We start from the raw sequence: 20,498 nt of genomic DNA on the forward strand, positions 1-20,498 counted from the left end.
TAGAACCGATAACCTGGGGTTATTGTAATTGTGTCCCTTTTTATCAATAAATTGTGATTTATATAAAAAAATAATGTTTTTTCCAAATTGGTTTTTAATCATTTAATTTGTCTTACATGTATCTAGGAACGTCACTGCACAAGACTGGCATAATAAATCACTATAATGTAGGCAACTTAAATTGCAATCATATAAATTTTATATCAGGACTACGATTACAGTGTTACATAATCTAGAATTATAAATTATTATCAGTATTGTTGTAGCACTGTCATTCTCATTATTACTATCATCACTCATCATCTTCTTCCTCCTTATAAATTCTAACATCAACATGACCATCTTATTCTTTAAGATGAATTCTACTTACTGTGGCTTTCCTTCCTTCTCTGGCAAGAGTTTCATAGAAGGTAGGGTGAAAGCTTGCCTTCAGTTCAACATCCCTTAGTGATGGTGCTGAGCATATCATCAATGCAACCTCATTTGATATACCTGGTCCATAGCTAGGAGGTCTAAATAAATCACCAACACTCATATTGATCTGAAAGTACATTGTAAAGCCATACATCACAATTATATTTCCTATTGGATTGCATTATGTGATATTGAGATTGCCCCATTGAATAGTTTAAAATTGTGTATTCTGCAAGAGTATAAATGTAAATAGTATAGTGGTATCTACAATTTTTTGTGTGTAGTTAAAGAAGCCTATTTCAATATGTCTATTCTGTATTCATCTCAAATGAAAAAAATAATTTCAAAGACTTGTACTCAAATATAAGCACGATCTGTTAAATATGAATGACAATTTAACACATTGTTAGAATCAAGTTGATAGTAGGCCTATTAGAGATACTCAGCAGACAATGCTCTCATGTCTCTCTCTTGTTTTTATGAATTGATTGTCATTGGGTTCTTTTGTTCTATTGTTTTCATTCAAAATGAAAAATAATATTTCATTTCCAATAGCAATTTTAAGTTTTAAACTAGAATTTTAATTCGTCATGAGGACGAATTAGGAGATCTGTCTCTGATTTTCATGATCATGAATACAATCACCATGTTTATTGAGATCAATACGATGCTCATATTGAAAACTAAACTTTTATTACGAAAAGAACATGTTGAATACTCTTGAAAAGAGGGAAATGAGAAAATGTGAAATACATGTAGGTGTAGGCGATACACATTGTACATGTTATAGGCCTATTAAAAACGATTTTAACCTTCCTTATTGTGCGATATTTGAACTAATATACCTTGTAATGGTGATTAAGGAACACTTGCGAAATGTTGAAAAGAAAAAAAAATTGATGTTTACTTTTGGGTTCGAACCGTGGACCCCAAGGATGCAAGTCTGATGCCTTACCCATTGAGCTGCACTGTATCCCATAGACTTTCTACACAAGCAAATTAAGAGGATCTCAAATCCAATTTTGCAAGTGAAATACGGGCATGATCCCGGCATCTGATCGGAAAACGAAGACCACACTTGCGATAGCTTACGATCTCAGCTACAACGTACTCCAAGCTCAGAGAAAACCGACAAATATAAATTTGAGATATGGCTCGCGAAATAGAGGAATGTAAAATCCAGTTTTGAGAAAAAGTCATTTCCCATAGAGATTGCACACAAAATGAGCGAAAATGACATGCCTCTATAACTTGCCATTTTTCAGGATGATCCATTCCTTTAAAAAAGTAAATAAAGCCATCAAATTAGAAAGAGTTAAGGGGTGCATTTTGAGAATATAGAAAATACGTGTTTAGGGTGCTTTTTGAGACCCCATGGTCGCGCATGGTATCCACTCGTGAATGGAAGTGGCCCCCCCCCCCGGATTCCCCCAACATGGTCTAAGTTTATTGACCCTTAATGACCTTTGACCTTGGTCATGTGACCTGAAACTCAGGCAATGTATGCAGTAATACTCGATTACCCTTATGTGGATGTTTCATGTATTAGGTCCATATACTTTTTTTTAGTTATGATATTTCAAAAACCTAACATTGGTTAAGATTTCAATGTTGACGACGTCACCGCTGTCGGAAAAGCGGCGCCTCAAGTACAAAGAACATGGCTATAGTCTCCCTCTGCTATGCAGGCTAGACAAAAATAGGAAAAATATAACTATACGGCGCATCTCCCAAAAAGTGTCCCTCTGAAAAAGGGCTGATTTTATTTTAAAATGTGGTAGTATTCTCAATCAAATGTAGAAAGAGTAGAAAGTTTATTTCATAATCTAACATTTATGAAAATTTCACTGGTCTCACTTCAGTGGTTTTGAATACACACCCTGTTACATAAAAGTGGTGCATTTCAGCCCATTCCAAGTTTGCAAGACTGCTGTATTTCTGCATTAGCATGATAACACTCATTTAACCATCCAGGGTCTGAGCAGGGAAATTTATGTGATCTATCAGGACTCATTATTTAACCTGGTCATGATCAGAAGGGTAAAAACCATCAAAAATGAAGTTTTTTTGTTTTTATTTTCATGATCATTGCATCAACTTGATAGAAGGGCAAACCACGAGTGTATCATACTTTGCAAAAGCAAACATTACTTGTGGAAATATTTTTATTTTTTCATTCAAACAGGTCCCGTGAATTAACTTTGGCCCAAGTATAAGTTAATAAAAATGAATGACATCAATAATGCAATATAGTTAGAAAGAGAATCGAGCATCAATTAAACATGCAAAACTTGTTGTCTCTATCATTGTGCATATTCCTTTATCAAACTTGAAATGAATTGTTACTGTCAAATACTGTTTTTGCCCTTCCGAACATGCGCGATGTTATGATTTGGTGAGCTTGGTTAGATCTTGGAGAATGATCAAAGGGGTCGATACGCTAGGCAGTGCAGAATATAAGAAATGGTAGCAGTGCTGCATGTATGCAAACTTGGAATGGGCTGAAAAGGACCACCCTTATACACAATGTTTACAAACTATCAATGCCTAAGTATTGAAAAGCTTGTTTTCAAACAGGCAAAGAACATTTCAAAGAATATACCATGTGAATAGATGAAAAACTTGAAACCTCAAATTTAAGGTAAAAATATGTCATAAACACATGGCCGAATGCAGAGATTTTTCACTAGGTGGGGGGGGGGGGCAGCCAGGATGTCAAATTGTGCGGGAGCGGGGAGCACCGCTCCCAGGAAGCAACAGAAGAAATTGAGGAAATTGTGCCTTCATGAGAAAAAATAAAAATGGGAAAAAGGAGAAAACAAGAAGAGGAAAGAGAAGGAGAGGAAGAGGAAAAGAAAGAAAAGAGGAAGGCAAGAAAGGGGAGGAGGAAAAAAGAAGAAAAGAGAAAACTTAGAAAAAAGTGCCATATTTTCATTCATTTAGTTACATCTAGACTAGCTTGCAAAACGTAGCAGAGTAATTCAGTAATACTGAGCACACTTAATCTGGATTTTTTATACATATTTTACCTTGCACTTGCACAGTGCCAGTGAGGTGAGGACAGGTCTGAGTGAGGAAATTGAGTATAGGCGCAAAACAATGTTATTTATCTATTAATTGATACTTGAGATTCTGATATATACACAACAAAAAAAGTAAGTCCCCCCCAAATCAAATCGCTGTAACTTTTGAACCGAATTAGTTTGAGATATGATATTTCATAGGTGGTTTTCTGAACTCATTAAGCAACTCCTGGGGAAAAATGAGATCGATCGGTGGAGTCATGCATGAGTGATTAAAGATTGAATTAAAAATGACCATTTTTAAAAGTCACAAGAGTCGTTTTTCAGTTTGTTCAAATACAAAGTTGGGAAAAAGTTGTTTTTCAGGTGAATTTTTTGGTGTTATGCTGTTTTACTGTCCATCATTCAACAACTTCAGACCAGATTTTGATATCGTATGTTCATGGTTGAGTGAGCACAATGTATTGCAGGGGCTGCAGAAGCGGGGGGGGGGGTGGGCTTCAGCCCCAACTTTTTTCCAAAAGCATGTACAAAAATGTAAAAATGACCATGCGGTTTTGATTTCTTTTGCATGATCAGCCCCCCCCCCTGACTTTTGGCTCAGTCTCCCCCCTCCCACTTTGAAAACCGTTCCGCGGCCCCTGAATTGTGACGTATCATCATAGGGGTTTACGGTAGTATCCTCTACAACTTGTTAGATCATGTTAAAATTTGAAAATTTTAGTGGCTCCCCCAAATATAGGCCCCTCCCCCATTTTAAAATTCTGGATCCACCACTGATTTGTCCATACATTCAACTGATCCTGAGAAATTGTGAGGAAAAGAATACATTTATGCAGTATAAAGAGTATTCATTCCTAAGTTTTCGATTGTGCTCGCTCAACCATAAAAATGTTTAAAATTCGGAAAGTGTGTGGTGATAGAAATGATGGATGATAAAAACAACAGCAATTAAAGTCACATTTGAAACCGAATTTGCCCCAAATAATCACTTTATTATCCTTTAAAATGTGTCTGTGACATTGAAAATACCAATTTTCCCACTTTGATGCGTGCTCACTCATCCATAAATAAACAAATCGATTTCATTTTTGCACAGAATTTTGCCCATAGGTTGATAAACATTACTACCAAACGACATTGCTAAAGACAGCCTTGAAAAAAAGTTCCACCATATTGAATAAGGGGTTACTTATTCGTAAACATATGCACCCATAATGTACACAAGTCTATGAGAGAAGAAGTCAAAATTTTGAAATGAGGGTTTGTTTCATGGACGGTTTTTGTTACTTCTGCCAACAGTTATTTCATGAAACTTCGCACATGGCTTCAGAGTAACACTATCCAAAAGGTGCGCACACCAAAATAACAATTCGATAGGGCACAGAGTGGGGCCAAGGCCTTGAACTTTCTTCTCATTTGCATAATTTTCGAGTATTGTGTGTTCACTGATGCATTAAACATCGGGATTTTCACAAAAATCAAATCAAATGAACTATGCAAGAGGTTTGTGACAGATATTCGTAGTTACAAATTGCATTTTTTCCAATAACGTAAAAAAGAGCTTATCACATTCCACATGTTCATTCAAGCGTGAATGTTTAATTAAATGCCTTTGAATCATTGAAGCATGTTAATTGGTCATAAACACAACGAAAAAGTTGAGAAAAGATCATTTTCAGGTACCAAAATGAAACAATACTTGCCTATGATATTTGAAAATCGTATTTTTTGTTTTTAATAAATGTTCATTGAACCGTGAAACGATGAATACTGTTGCAGAAACTCTTCCCAAAAATAACTGTCATCATATTCGATCATTTTTATTGATAGAAGCGTGTAAAATTACCAATTATAGCAAATTTTGACTTGTGTTTATTCAACCGTGAAATTTAGCCAAAAAAGTTGTGTCGTCCTTTAGAAAGTACCTTTTATAAGCCTTCTGACTATTTTTTGTGATGAGAATGTGGAATAAGTTCCAATGAAATGGAATCAAAGTCATGATATTTGGCTTGTGACTTTTGAAAAGTGACATTTTTGCCTTCTGACGGTGCTCACTGAAGCATGACGTAAAATACGTCCATAACATTTACTCATAGGGTAGCTTATAAAATTACCTACACGCTCATGTAAAAATATATCAAAAACTCGCATTGGTTTGGAAATTATTGATGTTTGTTTAAGGGGGACTTACTTTTTTTGTTGTGTATATATATATATCCGATATTATATCCCTTACTTAAGATTGTTGTATTGAGAGTGTACACAAGGAGAATAAGAATAGTTTTACTACGATAAACGTCTGTCGTGATATAGTTCATTTTCCTTGCTGACGTCACGCATAGTCCATAATCACCACCGTAGTCACCACCATGTGGCATCCTAGCAGACAAGGCTACAATGAAAAAACGCACTGGACAAATAACAGGACTAGTCTTTCCTGATGCTGATGATATTATTCAGTCGTACCTTTCAAATGACATTGTCAAGGAACACTCTGGAGTAGAAACTGCTAAAGCAATAGAGAATGTCTTACACAAGTTTCTGGATACAGAACAAGTATCAGATCAGCTTGTTGCAGGAGGGTTTGATGGCCAGTATTTTCATAATAGCGTACCAGATCATCTGTCAAACTCACTGAAGCTACAAAAGCACATTTCACTCACGACTTGGCTCATCGAATGCAGCTAGCAGAGAAGGATGCCCGATGTGCAGGTATCAAAAGTGGAGACAAAACCCAGTGCTACCATGAATTTGTGGAGAAAGCTATAAAGATCATATCCGATGTTCTTTCTGATGTCAGATTTGGAAAGAAATTTGAAAGACTTCTGGAAGCCATGGAGGAGTGTCCAAATGAAATATTTTATAAATTAGACACATTCAGCACAACACGGTTTGCATCTTACTCTGCAAGGGTATTCAAGGCATTTGTCTTAGATCTGAAGCCCATTATCATTGCTCTAGGGAAGCGTGCAGCGCAGAAGGAAACAAAGATGATGCAGCTGCAGCTCAGTCGTTGCTGAATAGAATCTTATCACTGAAAACTATGGCTGACCTGGCTGGGATCGTCGATATATATGAAGATCTGGGGAAACTCTCAAACAGCTTGCAAAAGGTGAACAGCTTTCTGTGGGAGAAAATGGATTCGGTTAAGAAGACCATTGATCATCTGACTAAAATGAAAATGAAATCTTCAGAGTCACCACCAGCAGATAAGTGGCCAATCTTGAGCAACATGTGGCCAAAACTTCTAAAGAATGAGTTTCTTCCAGGCACACCTATAAATGCACAGCCAAAGGTGAGACATGTGACAAGAAATGTCAGTTATAACAAGGAGAATGCCTTGCCCGGTTTAACCAATTCTAGTAGAGATCTGCAAGACTTCCTCGAAACACTTGTTTCAAACCTGGAAAAGAGGCTGCTTAGTGATGAAGAAGAACAAGAGCTCACCAACAATGTCCGTAATCTAACCAGCTACATGGATCTTGTTAAACTTGCTAACAAATATGGAGAAGAGTTGTTTGTTACAAGAATTCTCGACCAAAGAAACATTTGGGATTCTTGCAGTGCATTAGTCAGTTTGGAAGTAGATGAGAGGACAATCATTAAACAGGCAAAAGTTTTCATGCATAGGCTACATGTATATCCCATTATCAAGAGCAAAACGTCTCAGTTATTAGACAAAGGGATCATCCACAAGTTTTGCAAGGATTCAACCTTGTATGATGGCATTCCTAACTTCATACACTGCATTTTATGTGCTTGTGTCAAGGGAGCAGTAGAATCGGTGGTGGAAGCAACGGGGAGTAAGCTGGAGAACCACAACCGACCTGACAGGCAAATGTACCCAGAAACAGTCAATGAAGCAGTTTTTGTGGCTTGGAATGGGCCAGAAGTGCATTACTTTGATAATGTTGTGAGAAAAGCCTTGGATAGACACTTCGGAAAAAGCTGGCACTTTGTCAGGTCTCACCCTGTGAAACTTTATAGAGTATCAGAAGCTGTTGATCACATCCAGACTCAACATCCAAAGTTCCCCATGATGTGTTAGCAGGCCTGATGTGCTAGTTACCGCCTACATGATATAACACGCACTGTAAGTTCCTAAGGACCATGTAAACTCTACCAGTGCAAAATAAGTATTCTTAGTCTGTAAGTTGTAACAACACAGAAGTTGTATGATGTTAGAGATAAGCATTAGCAAGCAGTACACAATATATACGATTACAACTGTACAAAATTGCAAGGTCTATTTAAGCATAAAGCAGTACAGAATAAATACTGTAAGTTTGTATCAGTAAGAAGTCCTAACGTCCAGGCTGGAAAGGTGTATTGTACCTCTAGGTCTAAACGACCCAACTCCATCATTAAACTAATAGTTTCTGATTGGGAATGGATCTTTCATCCATTTAGATGCTCAATTATATGCACTACCTGTAACAGTACAAAGCCAAAGTGAGTACTGAAAGTCTATACATAAGTTATCAAGTATTATTGGGGTGACTTTGTAACAGTACAACCATGTGAATATGTAACTCATGTTGTATCTTTCTTCACAATGCGCAAAAATGTAGACATTTCAGAATAATGTTGATTATGAAAAATCAACCACAAGTGGTTGTTTTTTACCAGCTGATTGAGAAAACTTTGAGCTTCAAAACTTGCTCCTGAGGAAGAAAAAATAATTTGACGCCCTGGGGGCAGCAAGCGTAAACTTAAAACAAAAAAAATGAAAACCTAGGGAGTAAAACGACCAAGCTTGCATTGGGGCGTTTTACATTTAGTCAAGTGAAATTGAAGGATTTTGTGCGTACTTTTGGTGAATTTTGTGAACATTTTCAGTAAAAAATGTAAGTTTTCAAAAAAAATTTTTGGGGGGGGAACTGCCACCCTCCTGCGTACGGCCGTGCATGGAGGCATAATCATTATATACGGCTGGAAAGAGTATCTTCCTACAAATATTTTGATAGCACATTTATGTGGTATGTCTTCACATGAAGATATTTCGTTGCAGTGATGTAAATTTTGATTTGCACCAAAGTAAGGCATGACTGCAATGAATGAATCCAGATTTTCATGATGCCATAATCCTACATGAGTTAGTAAACATATTTGTACATCCCTTGTCAATACAGTTTATAAATTGAGAACTGATAATAAACAGTGTTTAAAAGATGAACAATTATAATGTAAATTATTTGAATTTGAATTTAATGCAACCCTTGTAACAACATGTAATTGGGGATTCGAGATGTTAAGTTTTTATTGAAATCACCCAGTATAATAATAATATAACATGCTAAGATGGACAATATTTCAGTCCCATTCAAGATTCCAATATCTTCATATGTATTACTGATATCAATAAATGTAAAACAAACTGAAAGATGGATGTTTGAATGTTTTAGGATTTTTGTTTTTATGTAAGTCCATTTCAAGACTAATAAGATCTTTCTGATAACTTTCAGCTACACTCCTGAAGGAGTGCTACTGTAATGAAACAAGTGGAATGCCTCTGGCCGTCTCACCTGCATCACGCGGTTCAATATAGCAGCAGTACTGACTTTGAATACTACTCTAACTCGCACAAGATGTTCAGTGATACATGGTTACTCTTATGTCCACTTTTTATGAACTAGACCAATAAACTTACAGAGATATGATGGTTATTCAACAAAAAACCCCAACATGGCCAAAGTTCATTGAGCTTACATGACCTTTGACCTTGATCATGTGACCTGAAACTCGCACAGGATGTTCAGTGATACTTGATTACTCTTATGTACAAGTTTCATGAATCAGATCCATAAACTTTCAAAGTTTTGATGGTAATTCAACTGATACACCCAATTCGGCCAAAGTTCATTGACCTTTGACCTTGGTCATGTGACCTGAAACGCGCACAGGATGTTCAGTGATATTTGATTACTCATATGTCCAAGTTTAATGAACTAGACTAATAAACTTTCAAAGTTATGATGGTAATTCAACAGATACCCCCGATTCGGCCAAAGTTCATTGACCCTAAATGACCTTTGACCTTAATCATGAGACCTGAAACTTGCTCAAAATATTCAGTGATGCTTGATTACTATTATGTCCAAGTTTCATGAATCAGATCCATAAACTTTCAAAGTTATGATGGGAATTCAACAGATATCCCCAATTCGGCCAAAGTTCATTGACCCTAAATGACCTTTGACCTTGGTCATGTGACGTGAAACTCATGCAGAATGTTCAGTGATACTTGATTAACCTTATGTCCAAGTTTCATGAACTAGGTCCATATATTTTCTAAGTTATGATGACATTTCAAAAACTTAACCTCAGGTTAAGATTTCAATGTTGATTCCTCCAACATGGTCTAAGTTCATTGACCCTAAATGACCTTTGACCTTGGTCATGTGACATGAAACTTTAATAGGATGTTCAGTAATACTTGATTAACCTTATGGCCAAGTTTCATGAACTAGGTCCATATACTTTCTAAGTTATGATGTCATTTCAAAAACTTAACCTCAGGTTAAGATTTGATGTTGACGCCGCCGCCGCCGCCGTCGCCGCCGCCGTCGGAAAAGCGGCGCCTATAGTCTCACTCTGCTTCGCAGGTGAGACAAAAATGGAAACATGCATGATATCAGGGTACTTTTCCTTTGTATCCAACTTACCGCCTTTGAATATATCCCAGTGGATGCATAACCAGCTATAGTGTGTGTGTCTCTAACACTGATGGACAGAGATGATACTGAATTCTTGAGCATGGCGTTGGTATCTTCATCCTGACTCTCAAAAGCTACATCAACCAAGAAATTCATCTCCGTCTTTACTTGGCTTTGGGTGTACTGTTGTAACAGACATTTTGTGGTATACTTGGCAATGTTTTTGTTCTGAGACACAGTGAAGTACAGGAGATACCTAAACTCTTCCTTCCTAGGGATCACTACTTCCTCAATCAGCCTCTTAAATTCATTGTGATCTGAATCATAGAGAGAAGCAAGATAGACTGCAGCCATGTACTCCTGGAATAGTTTATGAGGAAAATAGAATGTTGACTGCAGGAACGGTCTGCTCTTATCATGAATGGATGAGAGCTTATTCTCCTGTGACAACACCCCTACTTTGCATGCTGTTTTCACAGAGTCTGAGTACTGTTCAAGATCTTCTTCATTGAAAATAAGGTTGTTCGATAGCAGTCCAGTAAATGCCAATTTGGCAACTGGTTCCATGAGTTTTTCAATTTTAGAGCGATGGGTATTAAATGATGGACTCCTTAGATCTTGGATCTCTTTCTGGACATAACGCACCTTTAGGAATTCAAACACTTCACAGAATATTTCAGAGAATGTTTGAAAAGCCTTCAACTCTTCTTTCTTGTTGTCATCAAGTTCTCTCCACATGTGACAGAGCATAGAAATGTAGATAGGATATGGTGCCATATTCTCTGATATGATATCATTGCTTTCAAACAATTGGATGAATTCATCTGCTGTAGCCTCAGTGTCTTTGAAGTAATTGCGAATGTAAACCATTGCATTCTCCCTGCTAAAGCCTTCCACATGGATGAATGTGTATCGATTTCTTAAACTACTGCTCCCTCTTATTTCATTGGCCTTCCATGGACGGCTTGTCACCATCACAGGGCAAGTACGAAGTTCATCTGAGCGAAGAATATCTTCAACTGTGATATCACCTCTCTCCAAAGAACGTACATTTAGTTCAGTGTTAGTTCTTGTGTGCATAGATATACTTGCTGGACTTGTTTCTGATCCAACTTTGAACTCTGACTGAGCACCTTCTGAACCTTGCTTGGTTTCAGAGTGCTGTACAACCTTGCCACTAAACTCATCTAATCCATCACAGGCAATGAATACCTTTTCTGGATTTGAACGGATGTACTCGGTGATCTGACAGGCTGTTGCTGGGTTGTCCTTTGAGAGATATGACTTAACAATCTGACCAATCTTGTATCGCTTGGCTTCACGCAGAGGGATAATGAGTACCCACACAAACTTTGACAGATCTGGACTATCGTTTATCCAGTCCCATGCAATCTTAGCCAAGAATGTGGTCTTTCCAGCCCCTGCCTCTCCTTGGACCATAATCCGTTTGGGGAAGATGCCATTGACTTTGAGATTAAAGAGATCCTTATACTCAAGTTTACTCCTTTTCTTTCGTTTTTCTTCTTCCAAGAAAAGGCTTGTGTACATATCTTTGAATGGCACAATAGAATCAGGATCTAGTGGATCAGCTCTTATCATACAGAAATCAGTCCTGTACTTGTCTTGGAGCTCATCTTTACATCTCTTAATCAGGTCAGGGGTAAGTGGTTTGGTCTCTGATACTGGAATTGTCACAGGTGTACCTAGAAAAAAAGTGACACACATCTTTTAATTTCAAAATCATATAAACAATCATAGACAAATGAGCACAGGCTCCTAGCTACGACAATCGTAGCCCTTTTTTCTATTTTAGTGCTGATATAAAAAGAATAACTCATGAACCTTTATTAATGTTTTCAATTTCTTGTCACAATCACAAAATGACCTCAAGTAAATCCAACTAAATATCTCATAGTGTTTACATGATGTATGAGTGAAATCATGATAAATACATGGTAGAAAAGGGTAATGGATCATCAATGGCGGCATTGCTCAACATCCTGAACCCAATTCAGACACCAAGTGTAATATACCCGATACAACAAGTTTGCACACTAATTTTTTCTTCTAATTTCTTCTGATTCATAACCTTCCACCTGCCAATTTGCAATACCAAGTATTTTCTTTTGCCACTGCAAATAGAAAACATATTGTCATCCTGCCTATTCAACTTGATGTACGGGTATTTTGTTTTTAAATTGATTTCTTAAAAACGTCCATCCTGATTTTTTTTCATACCCTCAACTGTCGGCTCTTTTAACAGATTCCCAGTAATCAGTTTCCAAGACAGCAAAACTAGACCACTCTTTTGTAAAGCCGCTGCAAGATGAGCCCTGATGTTTGTGTCTGGAAGCTGTTTATCCCTCCATCTTGTGAATACTGTCATCAATGCATCGCAGTTATCTCGGCTACGCTCCTTGATGTTATCAAGGGTTACAATGGAGATATTCAGGTTAACACCCACTCTCTTGTAGTAAGTAGGTCCAATTTCCATTGACAACATCAAAAGTTCTTCCTCACTGACGGTACTGTGAAATGAATGATAAATATCAAGAGCTAATATTATTGTGAACCATTATTCAGCACCAAGTATGAAAATGACCACCTACAGGTATTCCAAATACTGTCCAGTTTACTTCACTTGGAGGTAAACTGTCAGGCATCATTTGCAAAGACTCTTTGGTCAAATATACAAAACAGTTGAAATGTAGTTTTTTTCTTTCTGAGGGTGTTGATACCATGGGCAGGGGGACGAGTCCCCATCCCTTAATTTTCTAATTATTATTTAACAACTTTATAGAAATTGTTTCATCCCCTCTAAAGTGACACAAAGTCTAACAAAATCCCTTCTAAAAATGTTTTAATAATCACATTAGTTTAACTACTGGAAATACATGTATACATACATATAGCACCTGACCAAAGGTCAGAAAAACATTTTTCATGCATGACATGCATCGTTCATCACTATCTTCACAGTTTATCAAAACGAATGGGGAACGAAGAGGGACTACATGGCAAGATTAATAGACAAGAACATGTGGAAGAGAATTTTTGGTACGGTGCTGCATAAACTGTTAACCAAAGTAGCAGCACGTCTGTAAACTAAAATTCTATAATACTTTAGAGTGTGTCTTTGATTGTTTCAGTAAAGTTTCTCTGGGAAACCTTTTCCAGAGAAAACCACTGATTTTTTTCTATCAAAAATACATAAAACCCTAATTTCTTTATCTTAATATTCAAGAGTATGATATCCAATGATCAATATAGGTTTATATTTTCTCAATCCATTATTTTCTAGCAGACTAAAGACAGAGAGATCTTTAAAGATACAAACGATTTGGTCACATCCCCAATTTGTAAACAAACTAAGTATTGATTTGTTTACATACTGTGGTAATGCTGACATGTCTGCTGCTCCTGTTGAAGTTGATGCTCTTGAAGTTGTTGCAGTTGTTTGTCTGACACCTTTAGCATTTAAAAGAAAGAAATACAAGACATAAAGATGGCAATATGTCAAAAAGGGACTGGGCCAGGATTTTACAATACACTTTCCAGATGAATATTAAACAAGCAAAAAGCAACAAAAAAAATATAGAAAAAAGGTCCTCACTTTCAAAATGGAGAGGCACACCTTGGGTAAAAAATGCATAATTATTTCACATTAAAATTTGGATTATGACATGTTATACATGACATCATTGGCTACCAGACCATGCCAGATGATGTGACTATGGAGAATACCCCTTTCTTACAAGAAAAAAATAATCAATTGTGGATGTTGAGTTACAAACCTTTAAACTGTCATACCCAGAAAGGGAGAGAGTTATGAATGACATCAAGCCACAAAAAGAATGTTAAAGTTGATTTCAATCAATACTAAGATCACATAACACCTCCTTCAAGAGCCTCCTCCTCCTTCAAAGAGGAGAGTGGTGGAAGCCCGAGTGTGACAATGATGCAGTATGGTATAGAGAATGTGAGTTGATAGGCAAATATGACCATAAACCAAGAATTCAGGATGACATATTATCAACTTTGAAGAGGACAGTTGTTATGAAATTAATCTTGTTTTTTGGTTGATGGTATTTTACTCTTGAACATCATGCCAAAAATACTTTTATAGTTGAGATAAATGTTGTACTTTTGCACTTGTCATGTGTCACTCACGTTTTGGATGTCGTGTCACTCATGATATATAGGAGGGCACCATTTTCAATAGAGGTTTGACTGATTTTGACTATATGTGTTACATAGGTTAGGTACACTATTTACGTACATGTATGGGTACTCACAGTACTCCTGGACAACTACTTGGGCACGAATCCAATCATAAGTGATAATGGTCAGAAACCCATGTCCAAAATTTGTAGTGTCACTCACACACCATTTTTTTTAATCATAAGATCTACTAAACAAATTGTAAAATTTATATCAAACTGGGAGTGGCCCATGCCAGTCCTACATTGTATATTATATAAGAGTCATGATTGATTCATAACGCTATGAGCCCTTAACGCTCTCTGATTGCTGTGTCACTCACGTTTGAAAACAGGAGTGGATCCAGCTTTCGTCAATATGGGGGGGGGGCAAAAAATATTTTCATCAACATTTTACTCGTATCTGCTTTTTTTTGTTCGTTTTTTCAGGGGGAAGTCCTAACTAAAGATTGAAGGTTTAAGTATAATATTTTATGTTAGCTTTTAACAAGATAAGTTATCTCGTGTGGTCTTAATGTATAATGTAAGCGCGAAGACCTGAAGAGATGTTATAATCATGAAAAAAAAATTAGTATCCAACTAAATAATGCAAGCAAGTCAAAATTTTATTACAGGAATGTGAAAAGGGACTCAATAAGGACTGTTTTAGTAATTAATGCAGAGGATACAAGTATCACCAATTAAATCATGAGAGTGCGAAACACAAGCTAAAATTTTTTATATTCCAACCTGAATAGCTGTGTCTCTCAAACAATTAAATACGAGCGCGAAGCATGAGCTTATTTTTTATATACTGACATTATAAAGGAGCATTTTACCAAATTTTTGTAAGAATTTCCAATCAGGATATGTAACTCACAAATCAAGCAATGTGAGCGTGCAACGCGAGGTGAAGATTTTGATATATTTGTGTAAATGTAACAAAATAATGAAAGTTTGATGTGTGAGCTAAAATATTGTTTGCAATTGAGTTCAGAACCGGATATAATATGTGCCATTTAATCCTCTTGAATGGGATTCATTACTCAGGCATAGCGAGCGCAAAGCGCGATTGAACATTTTTATATAATTATAAAGTCTATTTTCCAATTCTTCCCCTCAAATTTTTCTTGTTTCTTTTCGGGGTCGGGCCGGCCGTTACGAGGCTGTAAATTACACATCATGGGTATGATAACTCTTTCTTACTTTTCTTTCTGCTTTTCATAGTTTCTATCAAGTTAAAGATTACACTTTTCTTGGCAGGTTGTCAAAAATAGGGGGGGCTGGCTCGGCCCCCTCCTGGATCCGCGCCTGGAAAATGACCAATTGTAATAGCATTGAAAATCCTTATGAATGTGCGTCATTCAAGAAGGCATTTTATACACATTTTGCAAGCAAACCAATTACCATACTGATCCACATACGTAAAATACCTTTTATTTTTAAAACTAAAGACATGAACAAATTTAATTAACCAATTGATGTATATTCATGTTGTGTATTAGATATTATCATTATCTTACCTGTTGTTTTCTGGATTAGATTCCCAGCTAGAAGTTCTTTGGACAATCCCCCTAAGTCACTCTTTTCTAATCCTTCTGCAAGAAGAGCTCTGATGTCTTCATCTGGATGTTGTTCATCTCTCCACCGTGTGAACATTGTCATCAATGCATCCTTGTAATTCGATGAATGTTGGACAATGATATGATCAAGTTCAGCAGATGAGATTCCCAAATGTATCCCTAAATCTGAATAGTACCTCGGTGGAATGAGCTGGGCCAATCTCAAAAATTCTTCTTCGGTGACGGAACTGAAAAAAATAATATGTTGCAAGAGACGATTGACAGACAGACAACATGCAGACTCCATTCGTATCCCTTTCTAGTCTTGCTTTCACCTCTAGTCAATGAGACAAAAAAAAAAACAGCCCGTTAAATCCACACCCCATGTTTGTCATCAGAGCAGTAAATTCATGCAAATATAGTCAACAATGAAAACAATTACTAGCGTTCACTACAACATAAAAATAATGATGATGATAATAACGGTATATTTACCCATGATAGTCACTTCAGTTCCGAAAACTGTTCTCTCAGCGAGCACTGCTTATTATTATTACCTGTATAAGCTAGGCTACCTATTCAAGTGCACAAGGCCTTTTGAGGAATTAATTCCTACATGTATCCATTTACCTCACCTGGGTCGAGTGCAGGAAATTACACCATGGCTGGGATTTGAACCCACGACCCTCTGTTTCAAAGTCTGGAGACTAATCCACTGGGCCATGATGCTTCACATAAGAGAAATATGTATTCTCTAAGACTATGACAATAAAACTGACTTTCCTTTGCCAGAATATAGCATTTACAATGCTAGTCCCACATGTAGACCTTGATGTTCATAAGGTTCCATGATGTTGTCTCTGGTAAAATTGTTCCAAGTTTGGGATTCATTAAGGGTTTTTTTTTCTTTCTCTTCGAATCTTTTTTGGGTTTTGATTTGAAAGCAGGTCCAGAGTTGGGTTGGTCCCTGACCACGCCACGGTCGATCTGGTAAGTTAAACCTGGATCCATGCAGTTTGGAATTAATGGGTATTATTATAATATTACATTATAGTGTAAGAATATGGTGATGTGCCTTCTTCTTACGCTCTAGCTCTCTGCGTTCTTTTCACCTCAACTCATCCTTACCTTCTATTATTCTTTTCCATTTCCATTCTCATTCAATAGGTCTACCAACACAAATTCTGGAAGAAATAAGAGGAGAGTGTATTAAAATACTTGTGCTGTTATGTATATTACACAAGACCGAGCAGTAGACCTACAGACACATTTTTGCTAACACGAATTACATACTAACTTAAAAATAATCAACACTACTGTAGATATTTCCTTAAATTATTAAGAATTCAGAAGAATGTTTGATGAGTACTTTAAATTGATTCAAGATAGATACCTCTTTTCTAATTCTGTTCAGAGAATTCCAGAATTTGGGTCCTGTGAAAAATATAGTTTTGCTCAAAATTACTAGGTGATAGTCATTTGACTGTCTGGTATAATATGAATGCAAGGTATTATTTCTCATAAATTTCTTTTGTAGGTCATTAGGTACACTATTTCTATCTAGCTGATAAATGAATTGGAATAACTGTAAACGTTCAAAATCAATGACTTTAAGGATACGTTTCAGACGAAACAATCCATATATCTAAAGGGCACATTACATATTATCCTAGTACTTTTTTCGGAAGTAGAAATACTTTGTTGAGTCTTGTTTGAGAGGCATTTCCCCATGCAAGAATCTGATAATTAAGATACGGTAAAATTAATGCACAATACAACATGGATAGCGCCTGTGCTGGAAGAACCTTTTTAAGTTTCTTGACGACACCGATATTTCTTGCAACAGTTTTACAAACATTGTTGATATGAAAAAGATTTAAAAACAATTCGAATGTTTGATCTGGATTTGTCATTAAAACTAATGAACTTTTAACTTAAAAATTCTTCATACATGTAGTAAGCCAGCAACTTATTCAATACACTATCGCCTACATGTATGTTTAGAAAATTAGAAGAAAAAATTTCTTTCTAAGAACAACCAGAGCTTGGAATTTATTGGATCCTACTCTAATTTAAAGAACAAAATATCTGTAGAAAGTTTCAGAGCAGCACTCTGACCCACATGAAAGCAGCACGCTGTCGATTCACAGTCTACAGCCCTACCGGTAACTTCAGAAAGTTACCAGTTATTAGCCACGTATGTGCAAAGCGCCAACTTAATGTGTTCCGCCATCTTGCTTGTTGGTTGCCGATAAAATGCGCATTTTCAGATTTTTTTACGCTTAGTCATTATCCATGACTGAAACATTGACCAATCAAAAACTAAGATTCTATAAGAAATATGAATATTCATATACGAAAGTATAAATATGGATAATTCAGTTTTATGTGAAACTTAAACACAATTCTTCAAAATTGGGTTAGTTTTATGTCTGTAAAATGACCCTTAAAACCAAAGTTTTTTTTCGAAAAAATAAGGGTTTTCCCAAGTTGTCATGGTAACATGGTTGGAGTTAAAAAAGCTTAGCAAGCACTTTATTTCAGTGATCGAGGATGTCTTTGTTTACGGTATACGTCTACAAGAGTTATAACATTTTTTTCCAGACCGGACCATGCATGAACTTTCAAAGAGATATTTTAGGCAAGTTTTTATGATTTCCGGCAATTTTCTGACACAGGCATTTTGAAGACGTAATTTTTTTTACAGAATTAGAAGACATCATGGATTTTCCTAATTATCACGACGGATATGCAACTTACTTGTAAATAAATCAAACAAAGTCTATGATTCATTTTCGATAATGAAAAAAGAGACATTCAAGTCTCTGATTGAGAGCCGCAGATTGAACATTCGCACGGCGCAATGGTAACGTTTTCGCCGAATTCGTCGGGGCGAAAACACCAAGCGAGCCGTCCCACTCACCAGTCCCGAACGCTGCGCTGTATCATGTTTGATGATATATCTGGTGCCATTTCGTGCTTATAAATTGTTTTTTTCTACAATGCCACTATCTCATTAAAATTATTTGTCATGATAACATTGGAAATATTATCGTTTAACGGCCCAAAGGATTGACTGTAATAAAATACACTTTGAAATATTGTCAGAGAGTGATTAGTTAGGTGATGTTTATGGTCAGAATTTAGTCATGGCTTCGGGTGAACTTACGCGAACGCGGTCACTTGCTCACGGGGCGAGTCGGCCTGGCCCTTTGGTGGAAGGCCGTTACGTGCAGTGCAGCAAGAGCAGAGTTGGGGAGTTAAGTAAAAATACTTTGAAATTAGTAATCTGCAACTATTTTTTTGTCTTACACTTATCCCTTTAGATTAATTAGATAAGAGATTAAAATTCTAAAAGTTTAAATCCAATTTTAGACAGTGGCATAACAAAGAGTGGTGCTTTATAATTATGGGGGGGGGCCTTGCATGCCCCCAATTCAGAAAAAAAGGAAAGAGAATCTTGCGAAATTGTTCAATTGGATTTTGTAACAAAAACATCAAAATTATGCTCATGTCGGTTGCAACTTACTAAATACTTTTTAAATTTTGCCTGATCGATCGATCGATACGCCATATCGTATATAACCCTCAATTATTTTCGCTCGTTACGCCACTGATATAACAGCTAGTTTATGCCAACATTATTTGGTTGCGGGATCAAAGCATCAGCTATAGCTAAACATTTATACTTTATGCCTGTTCAACTTCAAATACAGGTTTAGGCCTGTATTTACGAGAAGTTTTTAAGATCTATGGGTGCCTTTATTATTTTCATTTTCAATTAAAACAATTATTAATTATGTATTAATTTAGTATTAACCTCCATGATACATTTTATTGTGTTAAATCATGCCATTTCTGTTATATTAAGCCCTTGTAAAAACATGCCAAGTAGCAGACCCCCCCTCCCCCATATATAGAAATGTATATAAAATGAATTGAACCCCCACCCTCCCGCTTCCCTATCGAGGACAAAATGAAAAAAAAAATTCAAAATAATTGACCGCCCCCCTTTGACGAGGCAGCTGTCGGTGGCATGATGTCTTTGACTTTTTTTGCGTGTAAAAATAATACTGAAGAAATATAGGGGCACTCTAAGTGTCCCCCATGAAAATTGATCTGGATCTGCAAGTGCATGGGGCTGCGCCCTCTCCAACGTCATAGATACACCTACACCATGGCTCCGTAACACAAAGATTAGCGATCAATCGCTAAATGAATTGGCTAATCAAGATAAATGTTACACGCGCATTTACAACCAATCAGAAGCGTTCTTTCATATATGCTCTTCATCGCAAACATTTGTGTTATGGAGTCCATATCTTTACGTTCTAGCTCTCATATTTTTCAGCTCCCTGATTTTTTGGAAGAAAAAAAAACAAGGCGAAAGAAAAGAGTGAAATAAATCCAATATGATTAATCACAATTTGAGTTGTTTGAAAGAATTATAGGCCTATCAGATAAACTGAATTCAATTCTACAACCATGATGAAGGATATTAAACAGCAATCTTGATAAATTCTGGGGTTTTTTTTCAAAATCAGAACCAATTAATCGTTTTCTGATTTTTCTGTCACTTTCCACATTTTGAAGAAAAAAAATTAAGTTGTTCATCGACGCCCTGTAATACTACATGATGAA

The 20,498-nt window shown here is 36.5% G+C and overlaps 1 protein-coding gene across 7 annotated transcripts in view; it reads right to left on the minus strand.

The window, feature by feature from the left end:
- LOC121416787 overlaps nucleotides 1-20,498 on the minus strand; it is a 46,973-nt gene that overhangs the window by 12,186 nt on the left and 14,289 nt on the right. For all 7 annotated transcript variants that reach the window (XM_041610269.1, XM_041610267.1, XM_041610265.1 and 4 more), the window contains 6 exons: nucleotides 16,986-17,041; nucleotides 15,819-16,105; nucleotides 13,489-13,564; nucleotides 12,335-12,624; nucleotides 10,106-11,799; nucleotides 371-541 (listed from right to left, as the gene is read on the minus strand). In XM_041610269.1, the coding sequence (XP_041466203.1) occupies nucleotides 371-541; nucleotides 10,106-11,799; nucleotides 12,335-12,624; nucleotides 13,489-13,564; nucleotides 15,819-16,105; nucleotides 16,986-17,017 (2,550 nt within the window). In that variant the 5' untranslated portion in view covers nucleotides 17,018-17,041. The remainder of the gene's footprint in view (nucleotides 1-370; nucleotides 542-10,105; nucleotides 11,800-12,334; nucleotides 12,625-13,488; nucleotides 13,565-15,818; nucleotides 16,106-16,985; nucleotides 17,042-20,498) is intronic.

Source organism: Lytechinus variegatus, chromosome 6, assembly GCF_018143015.1.
Source record: "Lytechinus variegatus isolate NC3 chromosome 6, Lvar_3.0, whole genome shotgun sequence".
Lineage (NCBI taxonomy): Eukaryota > Metazoa > Echinodermata > Echinoidea > Temnopleuroida > Toxopneustidae > Lytechinus > Lytechinus variegatus.